Genomic DNA, 17,516 nt, shown 5'->3' on the forward strand with positions numbered 1-17,516 from the left:
GGCTGGTGCACACACATACCACCCATCCTTGGTTCTCAGGGGCCAATGGCATTTACCACCTTTTTATGTTCTGAGCACTGGCCAATTGCTGGAAACTCTCCAAGAAGTGGGAAACATACACCACATATTTTCCTTTCTGTCTTCTGTGACAGCCACACATATTTTAAAGATTGACTTTGTTATTTTTAATAGTGTATGTGTGTTTGTGTGTGTGTGTGTGTGTGTATGTACGCACATGAGTACACTTGCCTAGAAAGGCCAAAAGTATTAGCGACCCCTACCCCAACTGGAATTATAGGAGCCTGTGAGCTCCCTGGTATGGGTGCTAGGAAACAAGAAGTCCCTCCCCCTCCCCGGAGGGAAGAAAACCTGGAGAAGCCATGTACATGGTACAATGGGAGTCTGTAGCCCCCAATCTGCCATGGGCAACAGCAGCATAAGAGGAAACCTTAGGGACAAGGAACTGGCCTGAATAAGGGGTCTCCAGGCTGTTTAGAGAACCCCATTCTTCTTCACACAGGGTAACCAGCTGTAACAGCAGTTCACAGGCTGGAGTGTGCGTGGAGAGGCAGGGATGGGGCTGTCGAGTGACGGGGATGACAGGACAGACCCCCAGAGAACAGCCTGGACGGTATGTCCACTGGGTAGTGCTAAGTGGCATTACCCACACTGGGAACATTACTTCAAAAGTTGTTTCCACAAAGCCAGGCATGGTGGCACATGCCTCTAATCCCAGTATGCAAGAGGTGGAGGCAGTACCAGGCCTTCAGGGCCATCCTCAGCTACACAGTTTGAGTATGAGGCTAGCCTGGGCTACTGGAGACCTTATTTCAATTTCACAAATCCAATCACTTTGGCTCCGCCACCTGAAATCAGGTGACTTCTACCTTCTGTCCTAACAAAGGGCTAGCTTTGTTAGCTGCTGGGGACAAGAGGACAAAACTGGCCACAGCAGGGTCAAAATAACAAATGTACAGCAAGCAGCCCCATATCTCGTGGCAGCTTTTCCCTGCCTAGCTCTCTACAGTGGCTTTAGGAGGAATGCGGCCACATGAATTTTAGCTTTATGATCCTGCTGCTGTGGAAACAGCAGCAGAACTTGGATAGCCTTTTTATGTTTTCTTTTTCCCAGTACCTTTCTTCCTGGACACAAAGACCTGAACACCAATTATCCTCCCTTTAACATTCTCCACTTGACAAACAGCTCTTTGGATCAATTGCAGACCCGTTTATTTTAACGGTGGCACTACCTCTGGGTGGCAAGAGTCCGCACTACGGTTGACAGCAACTGCCCGTCCTTGGCTGAGACTTGCATGACATACTGTGGCTGCCCATTCACCAGGCTGCCACAATCCTCCACAGTCTTCACCACAGGCGCGGCTGAGCTGGTGCAGTCTGGCAAGACTTCGGGCAGGTGACTGCAGCGGCTGGTTGTCATGGCAACAGACAGCAATTACTCTGCTAATGGCTTCCACATTCATAGAGGATTTCCATCTAAGAGAGATCAGAAAACAGTTTACTTGGCTGGATGGTTAATGGAAAACGGAGAATTATGGGCCACCAACATCAGCATGTCATTATTTAATATAAATACTAGGGTAGCTTAGACGCGGCATTATTATCTTGTTACTATTTAACACAAGCATACTGGCATACATTTGCACACACACTCACTCATACGTACACAGGCCAGGAGAGTTATGATCACCTGCTTATGAAAAAGACAACAAGCATGCGCGTGCGCATACACACACACACACACACACACACACACACACACACACACACATTTAGGAGCCCTGCTTTCCATGAGGGGACAGAATGATGGCTCCGAAGCTCAGATCTGAGGAGAAGATAAGCGATTCTCCCACTCCGCACCAGCGATGCAATAAGTCTTTGTTGACACTCACTAAAAGTTACTAGAATCATTATTAAAACTGCTCGCAACTAGTTTTTCTTGTAAGCAATTTATTCTCTATGCAGTTTTATTCAGAGATGCTAAGATTAAAATCGGAGGAAAAAAAGGAAGGGAAAGCAAAGAATCTGGCAAAATCGCACATTCTGGGGCATCATTCAATCACTCCCCAAATTTGCAACATATATGTCCTGTAATGCAACGATCTACCTCAAAAACCACAGATTAACTTCCTGTGAAAAGCTAACCCATCTGAGCCAGTTTCAAACAGTTGCTCAGGCAATGATTAGTTTGATGAACTGCTTTGTTTTTCAAATGGGTATTATAATAAATACATTAACATTGGCTTTCGTTTGTGTGCTATGGAACAAAAATGTGTGCGTGAGTCATGAGGAAACTTGCAGGATGCGTTACACCCAAAGGTGATGTGACACAGCGCCACCACCCACTGTGCCCTTTCTGTCACCTCATGCTCCACATGGTTCGAGCTCAGTACGTGGCATTGGTTGACAGATGGAACCCTTGTCACGCAAGCAGTCAGGGTCATCAAAGCTCAAGTCCAGGTAATGCAAACCTTGTCTTTCCCCCTCCAACTCAGGTCTGGAAGATAGGATCTACCCACTCTCAGAATCCTGGGCATCAAGAACATGGTGTTTTCAGGTGGACAGTTTCCCTCCTGACAGGCTCAGGTCTCATTATTTGAAACAAATGGCCCTGATCTATCCTTGCTACTGAGGTGCATGGCTGACTTCCTTTTTTTTCTTGTTACTAGAAGCCTCCCTGGGTGCGTGCGTGTGTGTGTGTGTGTGTGTGTGTGTGTGTGTGTGTGTGTGTGTGTGGTATGCGGGTGTTCTGTCCAGGAGCCCTCTGGAATCTATAATGGAGAAATGGCTGTAGATACTAATCCTTGGTCGGGGAGTGACGCAAGAACATTGGCAGTGGCTGTCCATTCATGTCGTTTTACAGTACCAAATATCAAAAATCCAAAGAAACTGATGGATAGTACAGAGTATAGTTTTATTTTCCAAAAATAGGCTTTGTTGGCGTCTGAGGAGATAGCTCTCTGGATAAAGTGCTTGCTGTAGAAGAATGAAGACCAGAGGCCCACAGAACCCACATGCAAGCCTGGCAGCTACGGTGGCTGCCTGTGATCCAGCACTCAGAAGACAGAATCAGGGGATCACTGGAGAAAGCTGGCTAGTTAGGTGGACAGGAATCAGTGAGCTCCAGGCTCACAGGGAGACCTTGTCTCAATAAACAAAGTGATGAGAGACTGAGGCATCAACTTTAGACCTGTATGACAAACCTATGTGTATATCCCGTACATGCATACATACATGTTAACATGCATACACATGTAAAACTAGGTTTTGTCGCTTTACTTTCTATTATAGATATTGTATGTTCTAGAAAGCATGAAGAAACTCGTTGACGATCCCACTACTCAGAAACACAGAATTCTTTTTTTTTTTTTTTTTTTGGTTTTTCAAGACAGAGTTTCCCTGTAGTTTTTAGAGCCTGTCCTGGAACTAGCTCTTGTAGACCAGGCTGTCAGAAACACAGAATTCTTATGGAGCAGATACCTTTTTGTTTTTTGGGCAGAATTTGCAGTGTGGAGATTGCTTATAGCTGAACCGGAGAGACCCCTCCCCCCCTTTTAAATGGAGTTACAGTAGCGTTCAGGCCAATAAACAAAAGGATGCTAAAAGATGGTCCTCCTCTCAAACTGTGTATAACCCCTCCTCTAGCCTACCCTGACAAAACCTCATTGAAGTGATTCTAAATTCTCATAGTGCCTCACAGCCACAAAGTGCAGCTTCCTGGCACAGCTCGCTTGCTTCACAAAGCAGCCATAGATGAAGAGCCAGGGGTGTGTTGGCAGGAAAAGCAGACACAGTGACCTTCTGCTGCACAGAATCATTATGTCTGGGTGCACTCCGAGAGTCTATTTTTGGCTTTTGCATAACTCCATCCCAGAGAGTGGAGCTTTTGCGCTCTCTCTCTCTCTCTCTCTCTCTCTCTCTCTCTCTCTCTCTCTGGAAGGAGGGCAGGAAATGGTGCACAGGGGCCAGTGGGAGCCAGGGTTATCCCTAGTTAGGTTACCCACTTCAGGCACGGTCAGTCACTAGTAACAGAGTAAGCTCTCCTCAAAGGAAGTAGTGAGTGCCCTTACCTCCATGACAAAATGCCTTTAAAATATTCTAGACGCAGTTTCTCTTGGACCTATTTTCATCTGTGACTTAGCTTCTGAATGGTATATTCCATTTCCCTTCTCACAAGCAAAGGGTTCTGGGCACTGTGCTCAATAAGGTACCTCTACCTTGCCTCTCTTTCAAGCAAGCCTTGACTACTTCTCATGTACAATGAATATAGAACCATGCACCCTGGATCCTCTAAACTGTCACTGAGCTTAGGAGTCAGCTGAAGAACTATTCCAATCTAGCACTCCTGGAAGAAAAAAAAATCAGCATGCCTGCTCTATACCACTGAATACCTTTGAGAGCCAAGGGCTGTCACACTGGCAGAGAATCCCACTAGTCCTCAAAAGACTATTCTTTGGATTAAAACTGGGGTGGGAGGGATCACACAGAGCATGAATGTGCCTGATCAAGTGGAGGTAGCCGAGTTGGTTTCAGCCCCAGATGAATAGATCCAATCACCTACTCATGCAGAGGAAGAGGGAAGAGGGCACGTGGCGTCCTGATCTTAGGGAGGAGGACGTTCAGGGGTTGAGATGAGGTATGGGTGGGCATGAATGGGCCCACAGGCTGTATGCATTGATTGGCATGCATATGTTACACCTGGGGCAGTGACAAATGGCCCAGCGCATTCCTCTGTCTTGATTGGAGCCTCTTGGGAAAGCAGCAGGCTGTTGCCTTGGATGCTCAAAGGAGCCGAGCTGCGGGTGTGCAGCTAGCACTGGTCTCCCACTGACCTTGCAAACTTCAACCACCATTTGACTGCTTTCTCAGCAGTGCCTGTGCAACTTCTCTATGGAAAGGAAAGTGGCTTCCAAGCCCACCTAAGAATGCTCTTCTTTTACATTTCTGCAGTGCCTGGAAAGTTGGGTATGTGTAAGCTTGAAATCTCAAGCTCCGCCGGTAGGAGGGGTCCTTTGTTGGCTGGGTTTGACATCTTATTGAATTGCATTCTCAGGTTGAGAATAAAGGATGATTTGGTGCTGGACAAACTCAGCTGCACACAGTGGGAAGAGTGGGCGGAGGTGGATAAGGGGAGAGAGTGAAAAGCGGATCAGGAGGCTAAATAAGTGAAAGCCTGATTACTGAATTGTTAAAATAGAAAGGCTTGTCTGGTAAAACTATGACCCTTGCAAAGGACAGAGTACAGGTTTTACAAAAGCAGGAGCCCCAACCAGGCTGCAGCTAATCATTGCCGGGTTTCTGGAACAGTGTGCCACTGGTAAGTGATTTCCATGGGAACGTGGCTGGCATCGTGAAGACGCAGACTCAGGACATGGGGGAAGGGACGGAAAAGTGCTCAGAAAAAGTACATCCGGGCTCACCTCTACAATCTGGTGCCCCAGCCTCCAAAGAGCTCCATGAAGATTACATGAAGAAAACAACTCCCCCCCACCCAATAAAAAAATCCCACCTCTGTTCTTAGAGGCACAAAATTCACTGGGTATCCAATATGATATGAAGTCACCTACAATGTGTCAGGCAGTATTTAGAGCTTTCCGGGACTCATGCGGCCTGAGTAGCAGGTTGCACATACCCGAGGTGCCCCACTCATTAGGATAAACGGTGAGGAGGAGCAGCCTTTTGGGCTTCCCTGAGCTCTCCTGAATATCTGAACTTTGAGTATTCATAGTCCCTGAGCTACCTTAGCTGGTGGTTTGTGAGGCCTGAAAGTGATTAGTCAGTTTTTCGTTGCTGTTACACAATACTTGAGGTTGGGTAGCTTGTAAGGAAGCTTATTAAGCTCATAGTCTGGAAGCTAAAACTCCAACAACATTGCACTAATGAAAATAAGGAAAATAATGAAAATAAGACCTCCCTGACTGCATGGCATCATGACAGACAGCATCATGGTGGAGCTTTTCTAAGAGGAGAGGTCGCATGTGGAGACAGCAAACCTTAGATCTTCCACAGGGCAAGCGCTTCTTAAACACAAAACAAAAATCCCTGCACTCAGAGTGGGGACATGGCTCAGAGGGTAAAAGTGCTTGCTAAGCAGTCCTGATGAACTGATCTCAGAACCACATATAAACCTTAGGGCAGTAGTGCATCTAAAGTCCCATCACTACTCTGGCAAGTAGGAGACTTGGCAAGTAGGAGACTTGGCCAGAAGCTCTAAAGCCAGCTAGCCTTGGTGTAGCATAGCAAAAACATAACAAGAAAGGTCTCAAACAAAGTGGAAGGAGAAACCAACTTCTGCGACATTTATCTTATGATCACCACAGCGCGCGCGCACGCACAATCACACACACACACACACACACACACACACACACACACGGCCATGGCATGTATATGGAGACAACTTGCAGGAGTTGGTTCTCTCTTTCATCCATGAGAATCCTGGGGACTGAACTTGAATCATCAGGCTTGGTGGCAGGTACCTTAATCCTCTAAGTCAGTGATTCTCAACCTTCCTAACACTGTGACCATTTCATACAGTTCTTCATGTTGTGGTGACTACCAAGCATAAACTTATTTTTGTTGCTACTTCATAACTATAATTTTGCTACTGTTATGAATTGTAAATATCTGATACACAGGATATCATGAAAGGGTCATTTGACCCCCAAAGAGGATACTACCCACAGGTTGAGAACCGCTGTTCTAAACCATCTCTCTAGCCATAGGTTCCACTTCTTCAAAGTTCAACCACCCCAGCATCATTGCAAGACCAAGGACCAAGTTCCTAATAACCTTTGGGGGTACAAACTATATCCAGATAATAGCACAAGACAAGACCATGCTTTTAGAGTTGGGACCTGAAGAGATGGCTTAGTGGTTAAGAGCACTGGCTGCTTTTCTGAGGACCCAGATTCATTTCCCAGCATCCACATGGCAGCTTAGAACTATCGATTCCTCCTGTTCCAGGGGATTTGATGCCCTTTTCTGATGTCCTTGGGCACGAGGTACCATGTGGTCCATGGACATACGTGCAGGCAAAACACCAATACACACAAAATAAAACTCTTAAGAGAGACAGAGTAAAAAGTTAAATGAAATTAATAAAGTTGGAACATGCTATGTATACATATTTTATGTTTTGGACTATGCTAACCTTAATTCCTATTCTTCTTCTAGCCTGGGCTGTACCTGAATTCTGTCTTTTAAAATCCCCTCCCCTCATGGTTTCGACCTATTTTGTGCTATACTTGAATGCTGACATGGTACCGCTTCATGTGTTGGACAGGAGACCTTGTCCATGTCCACTGACTTCCTGTAGTGATGAAAATGTAATGATATCTGATCAACACTTCTGTGATATTGGAAATGCCTGGGTCTACTTGTTATAGCAGCCACTCACTTCTACCTCAACTAACCTAGCATGTAAGAATAAACTAGAAAACAAAACATAAGCCACTCCCGAGTTCCTTTCCAGGCCTGATTGTAGCAGAACTGGATTTTTAGTACTAGGTCAACTGTTGTCTCTGGGGCACAGGTTGAGAAGCTTGAGAAATCAATTCAACCAACATCTCTGAGGTTCTAACTTACCCACAAGGTCTAAAGGTGGAATAGCAAGCCTAAGAGTGTGAGAGCTGACTATATGAAGCTGTGTGAGTGCTGCCTCGGTGGGCTGGGGCCAGGGTACGGCCTCACAGTCAACCTTAATGCCTAAGAGCAGAAGTCTGAAGAAGTCCAAATAAACTACGGTAATGGTCCCTGAAAGTGCTGAGCAGTTACTAGTCAATGGGCATCAAGACAAGCAAGATGAACACACCCCAAAAATCTTCTCTGTGATCCTGTAATCACAATGGACAATAATGTATTGGATACTTCGAACTTGTTAGGGAACCAGATCCCATGTGAACGCTGCTAACAAAATTAAGTACAAAGTAAGAGAAGTAGGTGTCACAGGTGTCACGGGTACAAATTGTCCTGGAAGGATCTCGGGTTACCTTCACAACCAGAGCTGGTCAACAGGGCAATCAAAGAAGAAAATCCACTTATTCATTCTTTCAGCTGAGTAAATCTTTAAATAGCTTTTGAGAATGTATTAGCTAGTTCTAGGAAGTTTCTGGTATTGTAGGGAGCAGCTATCTCAAATTGTGCTTGGCATTGCCCAAGGAGAAGTGCATGGAACCAAACAATCTGAAGGCTCAGGCCTCTTCCAGGCTGCAGAGACCAGCACCCTTTCATTGCCATCTGTGTCCTTGATCGTTCAGGGAACCCTGATACCCTGACTTTCAGGGGAAGGAAAGACACCGCAGAGCTATGGAACAGCTGAACATCTTGTTTGCAGAGTTCCACGTCCCCAGAACTGGTCCAGGATTCAGAAGTCTGCCTTCAACTTCCCTTCATGCATCTGCTTTAGACAGGAGCTGTAAAACATCCCTAGCTTTCTTGAAGGGGAGATACCCAAGGAGCACGGCCTCCCCTAATGAGACCAATGAGTGGGCAATGCAGAGCAGCTGGTGGTTGAACTGAGAAAGCAGTAATACTGGTCTGTCTGCGAACTTCCCTTCTGAGAGAGCTTGGCAGACTAAGCAGACCCCGAGAACAGAAATGCTCTTTGATGGAACATTTCCTTGACTTTCCAGGCATGTTAAAAGCGGATAGTACACTGCATGGCTGATGAACTTAGAGTATCATGAATGTTCAGAGCAAATAAGGGGAGGCAGAGCATCACACAGTGACCTTCCTTTCCAACGAAAATGGAGCAAATGACTAATCTCAAAACCATTAAGGCGTAAAAGCTGCATATTTCTTCTGAGAACAGCACACAAAGGCTCTCCAAGGAGGTTGCTGGGACGCGATTACCAGCAACACTGAAGTTTTCAAAAACATGCCAAGGAGGCCATTCACCATGCATGTGGAGCCACAAAGTAGCTGCTTCATTACTTAAATGGCCACGGCAGGGCTGTGCTTACAGACTCCTGCTTCCAAATTATACATTTCTTTCTGGATGCTTCACCGACCTCATTATGTAGACCACAGAGTACGTCATTCCAAATAAAGTGACCATCCAAGTTTTAATAAACCTGTCCATCAGGCACTTGATGAGTCTGCAGGGGGAAATACTGGCTGACCCAGTAAGTGAAAAATACAAAACAAAACAAAATAAAACAAAACAAAGCATCCACCCTTTCCTGTTTCGTTATTTTCTGTTATGTGCTTGTTGTCACACATACAGAGTATAGTAAGCAAGTGAATTGCCTGTTTCTAAGCATGATGATGGTTTTGATTGGGAGGGTAATGGTCTTCTTTTTGAGGCATGTGTAAATATCAGTGATGAGCTACAGGAAGGAAAAGGCTAGAGCCCAGCATAAGGGAAGCCAGCACGGTAGGAGTTCTGACAACACAGTCCTAGTGCACTGTGTTAAAGTTAGATTCAGAGTTATTTATCAGTTCTCGTCCATGTAATTAATTCTGATTTGTAGCCACAAGAAGTATCAGCAACATCAGACAAGCCTTATTTTTCTCATTAAAAATGACTATATTTTCTCCTCACTCAGGTAAAAACCTCCTCATTCTGCTGAAGGCAAATAAAGTACCAATTATCATATTTATACATATTTTTCCCCTGAAGAAGTACTCATGAAATTAATTCAGATTTTGGAGGCTATCCATTTTTTCCATTTAATTTTAATTAGATAGATGAAAATGGCAATTAAAAAAAATCCCATAACAACTCTGTGTGTTCAAAGATCCAACGACAGCCGAATTACACTTGTAAATAACAACTGGCTCCTACACACAGGGTCCCTGCCGAGCTGAGGAGGAGGTGGGGCTGTACAGAAGCGTTCTGAGGGCAGGTCAGGAAGTTTAAAACCACCACATTAGAAAACAGTGCGAGGGACAGGCGAAACACACAGAGATGCCTATGTGATGTCTCTTGGAAAGGAAATACACAAGTATAGTACAATCTTCAAGCAACTCTCAGAGTGCCTCGTGCCAATCAAACACACTCCCTGTCCACGTGTGTGAGGAAAGGGAGGCAGAGGACAGTACGCTAGCAAGAAAAGAAACTCCCTAGATACAAGGAAGCTAAACACATTCTAAATGAGAAGTTCCTAATTTGTTGTAAGATTCATGCCTATGCTCTATCAGCATGCAAGTGAGTGCTTGGCACTGAGGAAGCCAGTCTGGGACTGGTCCTCAAGCTGTGCTCGCCTTCGCCTTCGTTATCCTCAAGCAACCCAGCATCAGCCGTGCAGATGTGCCGGCTCTTCAGTTGAGTCTCCACAGGCTTATTTTAAGTGAGGGTTCTCTGTGGGCTTCCCTTTCCCCTGGTGCACTGAGGCCATGGAGAAGTCCCTGCCTTGCCTCTTCACATGTCCAAAGTTCTGTCTTCTACCAGAGGCGGGTGGCTGAGGATCCATGAGGATCAAGCAAGATATTTGGTGGTCCTGCCTCCTGTACACATAAAGATAACTACAAGGCAAGTGCAGAATGAAGAAGACCTGTTTGGAGTTTGCTTTTGGGCCCTGCCCTTAGCATTAGAGAGACGGATTTCTCTACTATATGCTTCACATTAACAAGAGACCTCAAAACACCAAGTTTTGACTAGGTCTCCAGCTGTCTCTCTCTCTCTCTCTCTCTCTCTCTCTCTCTCTCTCTCTCTCTCTCTCTCTCTCTCTCTCTCTCTCTCTCTCTCTCTCTCCCCGTGTGTGTGTGTGTGCGCGCCACTGGCATTTGCTTTGGCAGCTTTTATAAACATAAGTAAAAATCACAGAGTACCTCAGGGAATTGCTTTTCTTGGTCATAGACACTGTTCTGTGCATCTCTTCTTCTTATTCCAGAATTCACCAGTGCTCTTTTGAGGGGCAGGCGGGGTGTTTCTATGTATCGCAGGCTGGCCTCAAACTCACGATCCTCCTGCCTTACCCTATCTGGTGTTGGGATTGTGGCCATGTGCCTCGCATAGGTTGACTCTTTTCTATTAGTTCCTTAAAATGGCTCCATTTTTTTAAAAAAATAAGATAAAAGCAAGCACAAAGTAAAGTAGCATACAGCCGAAGGATGCAGTCACTGAGGTCACTTTATCACAGTCATTGCGGTTTGCATCCTGGTTTCCTGTGAACCATGAAATTGGCCAATACAATCTCTTCCTTGATTCTGGAACTCATTTCATGCCCACCTCAATGCAAAGCGTTTGCAAATCTTTTCACAGAGCCTCAGCATTCTTTTTCCTACATGAGCTTGTCAGCTTCTCTCCCCTGTACGCATACCTTTGCTGGTGCCTACCTAGCTCTCCCTTCATGCCATCCCTCAGCCTCGGAGCTTCCAGCAGCTCCCTGTACCTCTCATACTCTGTACCATCGTATTTCTGGCTCTACCTGGTCTTTTTCTGGGTCTGCATCCTCCCTGATCTTCCACAGAAGTCACCCGTTGAAGCCTGGCAGAAGTGCTCTAGTGCACAGTCAGTGTACACAGAGGGCTGTCACCCACCAGAAGATCCCCCAAATCCCTTCAGTTCTAAAGAAAAGGTCCTGAGTCAAACATCTGATCTGGCCCGTTCTCTGTAGATTCAGCACTATCAAAATTAATGACTAAGTTTTAATTCAGCCTATTTTACAGAAAGAGAAATAACTTTATATTGATACAGAATTATATAACCATCTCAAACAAAACAACTAAATAATGTACAGAGGTCCACATTTTAAAATTTGTATCCAGTTTTCCTTCAAAACAGATAGAAAAATCACATTATTAATGGCAACAGTGTGAGCATATTTTTCTACGTTCATAGCACTATTCATTTCCCTTTTTCTAAGTGCTTAATAAATACTGCAGGTCTTTACTGCCTTCTAGGGTGAGAATAACAGCCATGCCCCCACAGAGCTCATTCATTTGCTTTATGGGCTAAAAAAAAAAAATCTCTGGTGTGTCACAAATTAACACAATGTTCCTGAGGACAGTGTTTTATTTTTGAGTCTCCAATTTCACTAATAAATGTGAAAAACACATGAAGTCAGATAAATCTCCAGGGAACAGCCACTGCAGATGCTAAGGAATAGGAAGTTATTCCAGCTAAGATCAGCACTAATACCCAAGACAGGTTCCCAAATTCTGCTCCAACTGCCTGGTGTAAAACAATGAAGTGCTTTGTAGTGATGACACCAAAAATGAAGAGTTTATTTAAATGTATTTTTAAATAAAAATAGTTAAAAACAGTAAGAACATAACATCTCCTAATCATTAGATAATAACCTTTATCAAAATCATAGATCCCAATTTGTCTTTAGGCAATGTGACCCCTGCTGTTGTCCCTCAGAAATACTTTTATCATAAAAACAAACAAATGGAGCATTATAGCAAACCCATAGATACACATTGTTTCAATGTGAAAAGTAATCAGAACTTTGCAGTTCTCACTTTGCCTTTCCTCCCTCCTCCTCTCCTCTCCTTTTCTCTTCCCACTTCTTCCCCTCCCGCCCTTCTTCCCTATTAAGACGTCACAGCAAATCCCCAGGCGTCCTGTCATTTCACCTCTACATCCTTCAGCTAAAAATATGAGCATTTCCTATTTCAGCCCAAAGTAATTACACCTAACAAACTTCATAATAAATTTGGTATTATCTAATATTTATATCATATTCAAGTTTCTCCAACTGTCTTAAAATCCCTTTATGACAGGCTTTTAAAAACTATTCAAACAAGTTGTACAAATCACATTGTGTGTGTGTGTGTAGTGATATTTCATTTGTATTTTAATAAAGCTTACCTGAAGATCAGAGAGCAAAACAGCCCCACTGCTCAGTCTTACAGACCAGGTAGTGGTGACATAACACATAATCCTAGTAGCCACATTAGTTTGCCACAGAAATCGGGCGGCAGTGGTGCATGCCTTTAATCCCAGCCCTCGAGAGGAATATAAGACGGGAGGAGACAGCTCTCAGACACAGTCTCATTCTGAGATTCCTGGAGGCAGGATCACCATTTTGGACTGAGGTAGAGGTAAGAGCCAGTGGCTGGCTGTTTTGCTTTTCTGACCTTCAGGTTGAACCCCAGTTTCTGTCTCTGGGTTTTTATTGATTGTGCTACAGGGTGTGTGTGGTGTATGTGTGTGGGATGTGTGCACGTGTGTCTGCGCGTGTATGTGTGTATTTGCCAAGGCAAGCATGTGTAGGTCAGAGGATAATCTGCAAAAGACAGCTCCCTCCTCTCACCATGTGGGTCCTGACAACTGAACTCAGACTATTAAGCTTGGCAGCAGAGGGCTTCCCCTGAGTCATCTCACTGGCCCCCTCTTCCCTTTGCTGAAAATTTATATATGTCCTCTCTAAAGCCCTGTCTCAAATTACACTTTATTTCTGCTTTGCCTTGTGGTATCTCTGACTTATTCTAGTCCCTTTATTTTCTGGAAACACATGGCTCAGCTTAGTTTCAGGCTCAGCTCCCAGTTGATAAGAGTGTGTGAAGGTTTTGTGTAGTTTGTGGTACATCACACCAGGAGGCCAGTTTCTAATGGGTCCAAGAAAGTTCCCAGTTTGGACATTTTTTAAAAGGTCTAATGATTGTATCTGTTAGTGACGTGTACCTAAATTATTTCAACGTGGACTATAGAAATCCTTTTATTCTCCAGTGATACGTCCCTTTTCCTCTTAGTAGTTGGAATTCTTTTGCAACAAAGAACTTTTCTTCACCAACCAATGTGACATAATTATCCTGAATTGCAATTTATACAGAGGGTAGGATTCTTGTTCAGTTCTATCCTATGACTATCAATCTTCAAAGTGAAGAATTGGTGCCTTCCTTGAGGAATTGGTGACATCCTGTAGCAACTGAGTCATTTTGTTTTGTTTATATTATTCCTAAAGGGCTCATTCATCTCCAGTGACATAAAGAATCAGATCACTACATAATGACAAGCTCCTCTTTTTGAAGAGAACTAGAGGCTTGCAGAGCAAGTCTGATAACCTTGATCCCATGTAAAAGCCAGTGTGTTCAAATTCCCAGCACTCCTACTGCAAGGAGGAAGGTGGCGACAGGAGAGTCCCCCAAAAACTCTTAGGCCAACTACTATGGAGCATGTAACAGCTCAAATAAGACTGCCTCAAACAAGGTGGCAGATGACCGACACCCAGGGTTGTCTTCTGACCTCCACTTGAATGTCAAGGCATGTGCATGCCTTCATACATGAACACACACACGTGTGAACAAATGAACATTTAAATGAAGAGAACGAGACATGTGGCTTCATGGATGTAAAATAAACTAGGGGTCTGGTCTCTCCATATCCTAGCACTCTAGGTTGGAGGGGTGGATATGGATCACTTCTCTTGCTTCGGTATCCTAGACTATTTTCTTTGTGGTTGGTGTTGTCTTCTCTCAGGCCCTATACTCTTTGTACACAGAGGCCTTCTGAATTGACTTATTCCACAGGAGTAATGAGACCAACTCTAAAATGGTGTTTCTTTTGCTTGTTAATCTGCATATCATTGGTGCCTCTTGCTCTCCTGTAATCTCAGATTATTTATTATACACACCAAGAGACACTCCAAGCCCATAGATAGCATTGGCAGAGGGATTAGTGGAGGCCACTTTGCTTGAGTGTTTAGACTTTGTGATCCTGCCCACTGAAGCTTGCAGGTGGCCATACCCTGACCAGGGCCATGCTGGCTAACACATTAACATGCTGGGCAAGCTTCCACACACGTATGAGAAGCATTTCCCTTTTCTTCTAATAAGGGTGAAAATAATTAGATACTTCATAGATATCCCCCCACAGAGGCATCCATAAGTCTTTTTAAACCACAGTTGACAAGTGTCTCTAAGGCAGGAATCCAGGGTCTTTCTTTTTTATTCTTAGAGAAGGCATTTTTTTTCTTTTTCTTTTTTCTTTTTGTGCCTATTATCTCCTTGTTTTAGTGACAGGCATTAGTCAGTTAGACATTAAGACAGAGTGATAATGGGAAGATAATATGCTGGCTCTGTCCACACAGTTCAAGAAGCACTTATGAAAAATGTATATTTTGGGAAACCTAGACACTCAAGTGCCCATCTGCATTTCCAGTTAGTTTGAACTGAATGTAGACTCGCAAAGCAGTGTCAGCGGGAATAAGAGGGCTGGGATCAGAGGCACTTCCTACATGGCCCCGGAGACACTATTGTGAGCACTGCTGCTCTACAGAGAGGGGCCCGTCAGCAAATACATTCCAAGTAGGCAGGGCAGGAGGGAGGTGTGTTTTCCAACTTCAGTAGAACTTACTAAGGGCAGTTGAACAAAGAAGAGGCAAGATGTTTCTTCTAAGTGAAGGCTTTGCACACCTTACGAAAAGACCGATGCTCTCAGAAGTGAAAGAGAAGTGTGAACTTCAAACATGGACAAAAGCAGTCTGCTGCCACCGCTAAGCAGTCTGGTGAATGGCTGGAGAGTGATGCTGTATGAACTTCAACGTTTGCATCTACCAGTCCTGACTTCTTTACTAATGTAAACCGAGCACATCATTCATAGGGATCTTCGGTAAGACTGTGCTTATGTTACTATTAACCATGAACTCTAAAGCATCCCAGATTTAATCACAGATTTCAGGGACTAACTGGAGTATAGTCCCTATTGCAGAATTCCAATATGGGCACATGGGAGGGAAGCAGGTGTCAGTGGTCAGGTGGTTGGCACCATCAACTTGACAAACATAGAAACCAGAAAACACCAGCTGCATCGTTTTTTGGACAGGATAGAGCCTTACTGTGTAGACCAGGACAGCTCTGAACTCATGATCCTTCTTCCTCAACTTCTAGAGTGCGGGAATTATGTATGCCACCACACCCAGGTACAATTTCCCTTTTTGAAAGGGCAGGGAAAGGTTACCTGATATGATGATTTGACATTGAGTCTTCAGGTTAGACACTTTGGGTTTGGGTCCCTTTGCTCTTCCATTTATCAGTTATTTCTCTGCACACTGGGGATGAAATGGTGGCCATCACATCTGTTTGAAGATGAAGTGCAATCTTGTGCATGAAGTACCCTAGCACAGAGGCCGGCGCAACAGCAAACACTGCTGGCTGTGATTACTGCAGGAGGGTCACCTAACATCAGTTATCTCCAAGGCATTCACTGGTCTATGGTGTTTCTGTTTGAGACAACTCACATATTCTTTCTACTGACATTTATTAATTTGGAATGCAAAACAGTACTTTGAGAGGCAAAGTGGATAAACATAAAAAATGTGGTTGGGAATGAAGCAAATGGAGCTTTTGCCACCAGGTAGTAGGGCTCAATTATTTAACTCCTTCTTACATCAGAGAAAAAAGAGAGTGTTCTTGCCATGAGTATTTAAAGGGCCTCACCTGAGTGGGTCCAGGATGAGTGGTTGCTCTCTTTACAATTAGAATGGCTGAGAAACCCTGTCACTAGATGGTATAATCTTGGGCTGGGAGGACTAGTCAGAACAGTCAAGGAAGACATTTGGGTAAGACAGAATGCACACATTGAGACACAAGAGATACTTAAGAATGTTGGGAGTTACTGGAAGGTGAGATGTGCAGAGAATATTTCCCTGTAACACAGTGGTACAGGAACCTTTCTCCCTTTGCTTATGTCTCAGGGAATGAACACGAGGCTCTGGGAGGAGCCAGATGGGCCACTATAGTGCCTGATGCATTCTCTTTGTGTGTACCATTGTGACTTCAGAACGAGGTCACTACTCTGAAGTACTCGGTGTAGATACAAAAAAATGTGTGTTCATATTCTTTCTGGGAAGGATGTAGCTGCAGTTTTCTGACAGCAAAGGAAAAAGCCAAACTGAATTCATCCCTGTACTCCGATCCATTGACCCTAGCATTTCCATAAGCCAGGCACACCCCTCCCCGTTTGTGTAGCATGTGCAGGCCTACTAACATGTTTACCAGGTATACAGGGAGGAATGTATGGCTTCAAGAAACAAAATAGGGGTCTTGGCAATGCCTGGATCTGGGCCATAAGAATATGTATTCTCTAAGGAGACTAGACGACACTTTATCATGATTCTGTATTAAGTTCTATTTTCAAGGCCACAGAAGATATGTGACCAAAGGTAACGCATGGCAGTGCATAAGTATGCAAACAGTCCTTGCTTGGTTGATTCTTCCAGCTCTGTCTGTTCATAAACTGGACTTATTCTTTAAATTTACAAGTGATGATCACTGTGGCAAATCCAATAACAGAATTTTCTGTTGTAAACATGGCATTCTCCTCAGCATCATTTTCCAGCCCTTAAGTGGTTCTGATGTACATGGAACTAAAAGCCTGGAGAATTAAAAATTACACAAATAATGAAAATGAGTTCCTAGGTGAATTGCCCATTACTGTGGAGGCTTTGGAATATTTTCATTAAAAAGAGTAAAAAGGCCATCTAAAGGCGTTTGTGTCTCTGCAGATGATTGTGAAGTCATCTTCTTTATTTCTCTCTGGTTCCCATAAGCCTCTTTTATTAGTTGTGAGAAAAAAAGCTCCAATCTGCTTCAGTAAACTGCATTAT

At 44.2% G+C, this 17,516-nt stretch overlaps 1 protein-coding gene across 1 annotated transcript in view; it reads right to left on the reverse strand.

Moving 5' to 3' along the window:
* Marchf3 (membrane associated ring-CH-type finger 3) overlaps window positions 1-17,516 on the reverse strand; it is a 144,888-nt gene that overhangs the window by 35,750 nt on the left and 91,622 nt on the right. Inside the window, exon 2 of the mRNA XM_038330642.1 lies at window positions 1,251-1,494. Coding sequence (XP_038186570.1) covers window positions 1,251-1,438 — 188 coding nt within the window. The 5' untranslated portion in view covers window positions 1,439-1,494. The remainder of the gene's footprint in view (window positions 1-1,250; window positions 1,495-17,516) is intronic.

This window comes from Arvicola amphibius, chromosome 5 (assembly GCF_903992535.2).
Source record: "Arvicola amphibius chromosome 5, mArvAmp1.2, whole genome shotgun sequence".
Lineage (NCBI taxonomy): Eukaryota > Metazoa > Chordata > Mammalia > Rodentia > Cricetidae > Arvicola > Arvicola amphibius.